The 10,828-nt window shown below is 45.8% G+C and overlaps 1 protein-coding gene across 2 annotated transcripts; it reads left to right on the top strand.

Moving 5' to 3' along the window:
• The first annotated feature begins 344 nt into the window (after positions 1 to 344).
• elk1 (ETS transcription factor ELK1) lies at positions 345 to 9,459 on the top strand. 2 transcript variants are annotated; one of them, XR_009921145.1, is made up of 12 exons: positions 345 to 1,183; positions 2,818 to 3,026; positions 3,131 to 3,316; positions 3,418 to 3,591; positions 3,888 to 4,022; positions 4,164 to 4,535; positions 4,661 to 4,784; positions 4,873 to 5,015; positions 5,132 to 5,215; positions 5,298 to 5,399; positions 5,771 to 6,012; positions 6,099 to 9,459. XR_009921145.1 is itself a non-coding variant. In XM_062391465.1 (11 exons), exons 1-11 carry the CDS (start codon positions 1,159 to 1,161, stop codon positions 5,867 to 5,869), a joined length of 1,653 nt encoding a protein of 550 aa, XP_062247449.1. In that variant the 5' UTR covers positions 345 to 1,158; the 3' UTR covers positions 5,870 to 9,459. The 2 variants fall into 2 exon arrangements, 1 of the variants encoding a protein (XP_062247449.1); XM_062391465.1 differs by having other exon boundaries at positions 5,771 to 9,459.
• Positions 9,460 to 10,828: the final 1,369 nt, after the last annotated feature.

Raw genomic sequence — 10,828 nt, 5'->3', positions numbered from 1 at the left:
AATAAATGTTTCTGTTTAATGCTGAAAACTTTTACTTTGCAGATCCAAAGATGAAGATGGGGTTTCATTTCATGGTGACAAATATTGACACCACTTATGGATCCATCAACAAATAGTTCAAATTCAAGTTCATAAAACAAAAAAAGTCACTAGAAAAAGTTAAAGAATGAAAGAGGAATTAATCAAGTCCTCTTACTCTAACTGTATTTAAGTATCTGAGTTACTTTTCCGAGTTACTTTGCAATAAAGTAAAAATGCGGAAAGAGGTGAAACTTCAAGTGCAATAGACTTATGTTGAAAATCCTCCCCGGAAGTTTGACAGCGTTCGTGGCGGGTAACTTGACGCAATGAGGGGGCGTCAGTCCAAACAGGAAGAGACAGGAAACACCAGAGTGATGAAGTTTGCTTCTCATCGCTCTTCCACCACAAACTTCTTCTCCCAGGTATCGGAGGCCTGAGGCTCGGCTCCGCGGCGGCGCTGCCCGGGTCTGGCGCACCAGCAGCGGGAGAGGAGAGGAGGGGGCAGCGTCCAAGCAGCACGCTAGGCTAGCTGGTTAGCATGCTATGCTAATAACTTTAGCCCTATCGAAGCCTCAACTTGGAGAAACTTTGTTAAAATCACGCGATACGTTGGTTCGTGAAGCAGCGATCAGCAGATCAGCTGGAATATTAGGATTTCTCACATTTAGCGCTTTATCGACGCCGCCCGGAGGTGTTAGCATCTCAGCTAGTTAGCGCCCATCCGCGCAGTGGACGGATCGAGGCTCAGTGGGGAGATGAGGCGCAGAAACAAACACGTCACTCACGGTCACTGACACTTCGTTAGCACCGAGCGATGAGCTGCACGCGCGGCTGTTAAGTCTGAAGCGTCACGTGAGTTTCCTGCGGCGGAGGCAACTGACAGGTGGAGCGCAGCGGTGTTGGTAGCATGGAGGAGCCGGGCAGCGGCTCCTGTGAGCGGTTACATAACCACAGCAGGTCCGGAGAGAAGCTGCTGCACGTTTCATCCCGATCCCACAGACTCTGACAGCTGAGCTCTGCTGCGAACACACACACACACACACACACTGACAGTCAAAACAACAACAACAACAACAGCAGCAGCAGCATGGACAAGATCTGAGTCTGCAGAGACAGAAGAACAACATCCTGCTGAAGATGGAGTCAAACCTGTTGATAAACGGTAAGAGATGGAACCTCTTCACACTGTGTTAACATGCTACGTGTGTCTGTCTGTGTGTGTGTGTTTGTGTGTGTGTTACAGGAACAACAGGTGTGTGGCAGCTGCAGAGGCGTCAGCTGCCTCCATGTGTGCGTGTGCAGGGTGGTGGAGCGGACTGGTCCAGGTTCAGACCTGCAGGCTCAGAGCTCATCCACCTGAGAGGAAGTGGGTGAAAGGTTGAGCTGTTTCTGTGGAGTTTGGTGTGTTTGATATATCAGAATCATAACAACCACCTGAAATGACAGAAACCATCTCTGAGAAACATTTTTTAAGCCTTGTTTGTCCAATGTCCCATCTGCTAACATGGAGGAGGCGGGGTTTATGACTGTCTGTCTCCGAAATCATTCACTAATCAATATATAGTGAGTGTAGTTGTTCCCACAATGCATCGTGAAAAGTAGTGAACAGCCAATGGTCACTGACAAAGTAAAATATACCATCATGCATTGCGCTTGTGGCGGATCGAGGGCATTCGACTCCTAAAGGTATCAGAAGTATTTGTAACTTTTAAGATGTCAGATTTTCTTACGACCAACGTGGTTTTTGTTTTTCGTGATAATCCTGCGACTGTGACGTAATTCCAAGTGCAGAGAAAAATGGACATTACAGGGTGATGAGCGAAAGTGTTGTTTACGGTAGCAGATGAGCTCACTGTATACTTCTCTTAAATAAAAGCCAGTATATAGTGAAGTAGTGTTTAGTCAATGAGTGAGTTCAGACTGTGGTGTCACTTTTGGAAGCTGGCATGTCGTCCATCTTTACGTACAGGCTGTGGTAGTTTGTGTTTATATATATATATATATATGTGTGTATTTGTGTAATGTATGTATATGTATGTGTGTTGAAGTGCCTTTGAGCAGCAGAGTCCACTCCCTGCAGGACAAACTGCTCTCTCTCTTACTCTCTCTCTCTGTGTGTTTGTTCCTCTCTCGCCCGCTGTCCTTCTCCCTTGGTTACAATTGATGAAAGGTCTCACCATGGCGATGGTTTCCAAGGTGTTTGATAGGTTAGTTGTGTAAGAGGCTGATCTCGGGTCAGTGTGTAGCCAGACACACACTGGTTCACGAGGAGAGAGCTCAGTCACTTTAATGCACTTCCTGTCTGTCCACCTGTCTCACTGTCTCCCTCTGCCTGCTTCCATTCAAACTGCTCGACCACAGACCAGGCCCCCCCCACCCCACCCCCCACCAGACTATCTGTCTGTGACTGATTGAAGACATAAACACTTTTTTCGTTTTTAATCCACGACTGAGACGTCACCGTGAAGCTCAACCTTCTCGTCACAGGTGGTTAACACGGAGACGATGATGTGAGGTGTGCGTCCTCCACGCTCTCACAGTTTGAACAGATTGTTGTGTGATCAGACCGTTAGACCTAGTGACACCTAGTGGCCAGAGGCGTTATGTTCTAAGGTTGATTGTGAACACAGCATCTCAGAAACAATGTCTGGGAATTTCTTCACATTTGGTTCAAACGTCCAGTTGAACTCAACCATGACCTGATTAGAGTCAAAGGTCACAAGGAACATATATATTAACATGTAATTTGGTACTGATTTGTTATTGATGATTCCCCCCCCACCCCCCCTCTCTCAGCCATGGACCCGTCCATCACGCTGTGGCAGTTCCTGCTCCACCTGCTGGAGGACCAGCGGCAGAACCACCTGATCTCATGGACCGGTGAGGACGGAGAGTTCAAGCTGCTGGACGCTGAAGAGGTCGCCCGGCTGTGGGGGCTCCGCAAGAACAAGCACAACATGAACTACGACAAACTGAGCCGAGCGCTGAGATACTACTACGACAAGGTACTAGTACTACGAACAATGAATCCCACATCAGTGATTGGCTCAGTAGTTAATTTATTCACATGTTTTTCCTTGTTTGTGTTTTTGTTGTTGTCGTCTTTCAGAACATCATCAAGAAAGTCAGTGGTCAGAAGTTTGTCTACAGATTTGTCAGTCAGCTTGACCCCTCCCTGCCTGAGGGGGTTCCTAACGGAGAGGACAGCCAGAGGAGGGAGAACGCCGACCCAACCAACCAATCAAAAGACCTCGGGGGTGTGGCCTCAACCTGTCCATCAAAGGGCTTTCCCCAGGTGCACTTTGACTTCCTGTGTTTGTTGTTTTGTGTGTTTCTGCAGAATGAAGACATCGTATTGTTAATGATCGATGGATTGATTTCTGTATTGATCTGCAGCGCTCGTCCCCCGGCACCCCCCTCAAGAGCTCCAGAAACGACTACATGAAGTCCGGCCTCTACTCCACCTTCACCATCCAATCACTGCAGGCCTCGCCCAACCCACGGCCAATCAAAACAGAGCTGCTGCTGCAACAAGACGCAGCGCCCAAGGGGGAGCGCACGCCCAGAGAGGTGAGACGTGATCACATGATTGATGATGTCACGGAAGTAATAACAAATCAGAGATGCTCTCTGATGCGACATGTCAGGTTCTTTTAGAAAATCAAGGAAACAAAGAAACAATTACAGGAAGTTGGAGAATCTTTTGATTCTGAGGGATAATTAAAAGATGATAATCTAATATTTAACTATAATGGTATTTGTAACATCACAGCTGGTCTAAGATCAGTTCCTGGTTCTTCACATTTGTCAGATTAAAGAATGTCAAGACTCTAACCTCTGCCTCTTTGCTCCCTCGTCCTCCTCAGGTCTGTGTGTTGTCCGAGTCGAAACCTCTGTCTGCAGGTGACTCGTCTCTTCAGGTGATCGTCACTCAGCCGTCTCCTTGTCCGACTCCGGGCCTCAGTCCTCAGATACCAGCCAGCACCAACAGCCAATCACAGGTGGGTCTCAGGCCCTGTCTCCTGGTCCTGGTTTTAAGTCCTGCTCTCCAGAGGAACGACCCTTTAGATTTTTATGAGCTTTCCTCTAGTGCCACCTTCAGGTCAGACTTGGTGTCATTTTTTCTATTTCTCCTTTCCCAGAATCCCCCTGCTCCTGCTCTGAGCGAACCTCCGCAGATTTATCTCACCAGTGTCGGGGACCCCTCCTCCCTCACCCCTCTCATCCCCCTCCAGGGCCTCCAGGGGGCGCAGCAAGACAACATGGTCAACCACGCCCACAGCTTCCCACCTCACTCCCACGCTGCTCCTCACTCCTCGCCCGTCTTCGTCATAATCAACCCGCCTCCCCCCCAGCAACAGCAGCAGACGGCCATGACTCCAGCTCTTCCCTCCCTCGCGCCTCCTCCCCCCACTCGTCCTCCTCCTCCCCCCATCATCATCAAGGAGGAGAACCTGCCATCAGAGGAGGAGCTGCTGGAGATAGTTTCTCTGGAGGAGAAACAGAGGGAGGAGGTGAGACACTCTTCTCGTTTACAGGTTGACATGTTGTCAGATGACACAACTCCTCCTACTCCTCCTCATCTTCCTCTGTCATAACTTGTTCTCATGACTCCTCTGTTTCCTCCTTCCCGGTTCAGGACCCGGAGCCCCCCCTCACCATTGTGGAGAGTCCACCCCCGGCCTGCACGGAGCTCAGGGTCGGAGGTCAGCCGCCTGCAGGGCAGAGGGGAGTGGAGGGGGAGGTCAAGGTCACAATAACAGGTAACGTGTGTGTGTCTGTGTGTGTGTCTGTGTGTGTCTGTGTGTCTGTGTGTGTGTTATAATGAACTCCAGTTTCTCTCTCTGTCAGATCCCTCCGGCCCTCCTGTGACCTCAGCTGTGACCCGTCCAGTGACCTCCACCTCGGACGCAGCTCCTCCCAAACCAAAGAAGCCACGGGGGCTGGAGCTGCCCTCCTCCCCCTCCCTCCCCCCCGGCCTCTCTCTGGATAAGGTGTGCAGCCTGCGCTCAGCAGACAAAGCCATTGACCTTTGGCCTTTATTATAATTGACTAGATTGACCACGTTGTGTCACATCTTATGACATCACTTCCTGTGTTTCCTGTGCAGGTGAATGCAGCTGTGAACAGTTTACTGGCTCCGGGATCAGCGACCAACACGCTCACCCCGACCGTCATCACCTCCCACTCCCTGGTAATCTCAGCTGTGTGTGCATGTGTGCATGTGCATGTCCCTGTGTGTGCATCCCAGATAACTTGTGCGTCTCTTTGTCCAGACTCCGATGCTGTTGACTCCCAGTCCTCTTCCTTCCACCATCCACTTCTGGAGCACGCTCAGTCCCATCGCTCCTCGCTCACCAGCCAAACTCTCCTTCCAGGTAATACACTGAGCCGGCAAGGTAGCAGCCAGGAGTCACATGACGTCCGCACAGGGGGGTGGGGGGACTTATTGGGACTCAAACCTGACCACAGGAAATCACCTCATAAACATAGAAGTACAGACATATAAACACACTGTGTACTGTGTGTACCTGTACCTCTTCCAGATCACACAGAGAGAGGCACACACACATACACACTCCCTGCAGGTCTCTGGTTCTCCATCTGTTCATTGAAAATCACAAACAGCACATTTGTGTGTTTTTCCCAAACCTTCATCTCCCCAGTATAATCCAGAATAAAGAGACAGTCCCTGTTCATCTGTATAATCCAGAATGAATAAATATTGTCTCTGTGTCTCTTTGCTTAGTTTCCCACTAACGGCAGTAATCAGATCCACATCCCAGCTCTGAGTGTCGACGGTCTCTCCACACCTGTGGTCCTGTCCCCTGGTCCCCAGAAGTCCTGAGCCCCCCAGCCCCAATCACACAGCTCCTCACCGGGCGCCTGACTCTTCTGACGAAGCCCCTGGCCCCCTGGAGGGTCGGAGGAGAACTGCATCTGGACTGCCTCTGAAGCACTCCGCTCAGGGTCAAGCTCATCGGGCGACTGGTAAGAGCGGCAGGTTTGATTGTTGGAGTCTCTGAACTGAGCGAGCGACGACTGAGCATCGTTCATTGTTCAGTCTTTTCTTGTAGCGTCCTCAGACGACGCGTCGAGGGTTTGTCAGAAAACGGGATTCTTCTCTTCACTCGCCAACAAGAGGCTGACAGAGGATGAGGTGGAGGGATATTTCTTCTTCTGAGGGCTTTAACTGACGGAATAACTTTACAGATTGTTTTGAATTTGTATAAATGAACAGAGAAGAAAAGCAAAATGTTTTTCTTCAGTCCGACGGAATCGGTCACCGATGGGAAACAGGGAGAAAAGAGAAAAAATTTAACCATCGTCTGTACTTTTTGGGTTTGACTGATGGCGGATCTGTTTCAAACAGAAAAGATGTTTTTTTAATCATCTGAGGAGATTTTTGCACATCTGGAATCGACCTGATTCATTAGGAAACATCTGGAAATCGCTCGGAGCTGAAATCAGATTCATCTTTAATGTTGCTCAGAACCTTTTACTTTGAAAAGGTGGTTATTTATTTCTCTTTTTGTTTTCACTCCTGAATATAACTGGACTGTTTCAATCACCTAAAAAGATGCGTTTGATTTACACACCCTCACGTGAGGTCAGTTATTTCAGCATCATTTTATAAACTTTCCTCCAAAAAACGACTTTTACAGACAGTTGGGGGTTTTTCTTCGCTCTTATTGGCTGCTTTTTAAGGCCACGCCTTTCCACACTTATGCATGGCCTGTTATTGGACTGAACTCATCAGCGTTGCGTTGAACCGACCAATCATAGCTGATGATGATGATGGACTCATCAGTTTTTACTCAGCCAAGTAATTTCTCTATAAATGTCTCAGATTGTATATTTTGTAAAAGAGACTTTGAAGAAGTTTCGTCTTGTGATTCTTCAGGAGATAAATGTTTAAATGACGTCTGACAGTCACATTCCTCTGGCTGTGAGGTATTGATCAACGTGTTTGTTTATTGATTGATTTACGTGTGTTCTTCATTCCAGACGTAAAGTAGGTTTTTCTAGGAGCAGCTCTAATCGATGAATGTTGTCGCGGTGACGTTTTGAAATCACAGTCGGTCTCTTTTTAAATCCGAGGAGTTCAGGTCCGGAAAAAAGTTTTTATTCCCCAAAAAATCCAAAGTGATGAACCTGCGGACAGAGTGTGGTTCCTCTGAAAAGACTGTTGTTGATGTTGTTGTTGTTGTTGTTGTTTTTGTGATGCTAGCTTAGCTCTGTGGTTGCCATGGTAACCTGACCTGACTGTTGCTGGAAGCTGCTTGTGATGACGCTGTTAACATGTTTCTATGCTTCTGTGTGTGATGACAAGGCTGCTGACTCCCTCACACACACAAACACACACACACACACACACACACACACAATATATATACACTCAGTGACCTGGGCCCTGTACTACGCAGCCGTATTTGGAAGAGTTTAACCTCAGATCCTGCTTCATAGTTCAGAACCCGGTTCTGAGACCTGAACTGGACAGAATGTCCTCACAACTATGGTTTTAAACCAAACTTCTATCTCACAGATATAAAAAGACATGAACATATGCGAACACACACACACACACACACACACATGCACGCCTGGACTGTCGGGAGCTGAGTGAAGCTGGAGTCTGAGTGTCAGACATTTGTAAATGATGACGCAGACGCCCTCATTCTGATTGGTTCGTATCCGTCACATGTCTCCACCTGGTCATCAGAAGGGAAATCCCTGTGTTTACACCACATGACCAGTGCACATAAATGGTCATGTGACAGGTGTGTTAGTGTGGATGGAGATTATTTCTGATAAGGAGCTAAAGCTAAACTCAAAAGTGCCACATGAAGAAGAGTTCGGGGGTGGAGCTGGTTTTCTTACAGATGAATGAACACTCTTAAACACTTGGCAGAAAAGACAATGATGTAAAAAACAAACCAAGCTTGTTGAATTGTCTCTTCAGCCTCACATCAGCTCCTGACGGTGAAGTTCCCCAGCCTCAGCAGTGACGTGAACGCAGCTCCAAGCCATTGTGTTTGACTGTTCTCTAGAGCATGACTCTATTTTTCTATTAGAGACGACGAGTCTATTTTGTCAATAAAGTTTAAAGAGTGAACGAAGCCTTAAAGATTCTGAGCTGCAGCAGAAGAAAGAAACGGTCGATGTTTTTAAACTGCATGATGAACAAAAAGCCATTTACAGACGACATTGTGACGTTATGCTAACATTTCTCTCACCAGCAGAACACCAAGAATGTTTTTATATTCATCATCAGGAGCATTGCATTCTGGGTAATGACTAGGTGAGTTTAGAGCTGGAGGATCACTCTAAAAAAGTATGCGCCGCTTTCATTGACCATATTCAAAAATGTTTTATCTTTATCTGGAACAATAAAGTTTGATTTGAAGTTAAAGCAAATCAGAAACATTTTCTATAAATCGGTGCAGTGATTGATTATTGATGTTTGACTTAAGATTGTTCACGCCTCCGTGAGTAGAACATGTTTGACCCTCCAAAATAAAAGTGGGACAGCATTTTTCACGTGTCCGTTAATCCAGCGTTGTTGCAAACAAAAGGTTGTTTCACGTTGTGTGACGGGTTTTGTGATCTTTGTGAGCGACACCATGTTGTGATCCGGAGCTTTCTGTCTGATCAGCTGCTGTTGCTGTGGAGAAGAATCGATGTCGGTTAAAAGTTTAGAAATGACCTCTGATTGGATTATTCACTGATAGTTGACCTCTTTACGAAATATGTTCTGTGAACTTTGACCTTTTGTCAGGTCAGTGTTCGTTTGGATGATTCAGAAACAAAACAATATTTTGACAAGCTCAGAGGTGCTGAGTGTGTCCCATGATCCTTTGCAGCAGGATGAGGTCGGACAGAAAGCTCCGGAAGCCTTCGATCTTCTAATTGTAAAGTTTTTATCTTCAAATCTTTTTGTGTATATACATGAAATATAACGTGAATCTATATATTCTGTGCGGGCGAGTGTATTTCATGTGTTGTTTTCGTGGCCAATCGTCGCTGTCAGATCCTGCGTGGCCCTGCCCCTCCTTGCCTCTGATTGGTCGAGGAGTTTATTGATGTAAGGGGTGGGGCCTGCTTTTATTTTTAGGAGACAGAGTGTCCACGACATATTTACTGGAAAGACTAAAGATATTTTTTATGGACTTTGGTGTAAATGTTCTTCAAATGATTCTTCTTGTTTTCTACGAAACACAGAAAAACACAGACACACAGACACACACACACACACACAGAAACATACACACAGAAACTCACTGTCTGCCCCCAAACTTAAACCTGATTTAATATGAACCTTAAAACTGCATTAAAGTACTTAAGACGACACAGTATCGCAGTTGGAAATAGAAACAAACAAGCAAACACACCACAAACACTTTGGTGTACAATAATAAAACTATTTTGTTGTGTGTACTCTGACTCGTCACTGACTCTTCTCATGTCACCGTTTTAGTTTTTATTACAGTTATTTAAATAACTTTGTGTATTTGGCGTTTGACAGGTGAAGAGACCGCCTACGGGTGAGTCTCGGATATTTAGACGCCATCGTGTCTCGAGAAGATGTGATGTCACAACAGTCATGTCAGCTGAGAGGCGGGGCTTATTACGAGTGCCACCTCTTACACTAACCATCGAAGCTGTATTTTAAGAAATCTGTGTAACTAGTAACTAAAACTAATTAACAGGTAACTGAACCAAAATTAAGACCAAGTAACTAAAGTTAAGTAACATTTACTTAATCAAGGTAACTAAATATGTATTAACTGGTAAATAAGGCTAAGTAACTAAAGCTTAGTAATCAGCATGTAAAACTAAATGAGTAGTATCTATGAGTAAGTAACTAGTAATTGGATGTAATGACTGAAAAAATAAAATGTGACATGATGACATCAGCTCTTGAAACATGTTCTGTCCCTTTAAAAGTTCAAAGTGTTTATTTTGGTGACATCATTTGGTGAAGTTGCAGATAACAACCAACTGAGCTAAACATTAGTTCTGGTGTGGTAGTGTACCTCTCCCCTCCAGCTCCGCAGCGCCCCCACCTGGTAAAGACAGGAACGTGACTCTTAGTCATTGATCGGTTTAGTGTCTGATCGCTGATTACGTGTTAAAGTCGACACAATCATCTGATTCACCATCGATGAGCTGTCACCGTGAAGACCACACACCCAGATCAATATGATTCATCCTTGTGCTGAAAATGATCGGCTTTTTATTATATGTGAAAATAAAATGAAAATTTGAGCAGTGAACAGAAATAATTACATTTATTTTACATGTACTTCGAATTCCTTTCTTTTGTGTCCATGTCCCATCGGCTAACATGGAGGAGGTGGGTACATGACCTGCACCCAACCACCAGGGGGCAAACCAGATGTTATGGATCTGTGATATCATCCAGCTCAGAAAGAGGAAACGTCATCGAAGTGACTCTCATAAAAATATGGATTTTTGATTTATGTTGTTCACCTAGTGTGTTCAGGGATGCTGGATAAATGATATATCCTGACAATGAAACACGTTATATATATTTTTATATTGGGCTTGTGATGTCAGTGTTCATGTACTCCTCCTCCCCCCTCACCTCATCACAAACACACACACACACTGTCTGATGGGAATTAATGTTTACTTCAGTGTTAATCCAGACTAAGCTGGATTTCAGAGGCAGCAGGATTGTTTTCACTCAGCAGGAGTTCACACTGGGAAACACACACACACATACACACACGCACACGCATTGTTAACATGATGTATATTCTAAGTGATTATCTATAAATGT

This window comes from Platichthys flesus, chromosome 7, assembly GCF_949316205.1.
Source record: "Platichthys flesus chromosome 7, fPlaFle2.1, whole genome shotgun sequence".
In the NCBI taxonomy this organism is placed as follows: domain Eukaryota; kingdom Metazoa; phylum Chordata; class Actinopteri; order Pleuronectiformes; family Pleuronectidae; genus Platichthys; species Platichthys flesus.
Note: the sequence above shows the minus strand (reverse complement) of the source record. Positions and strands in the feature narration are given on the sequence as shown.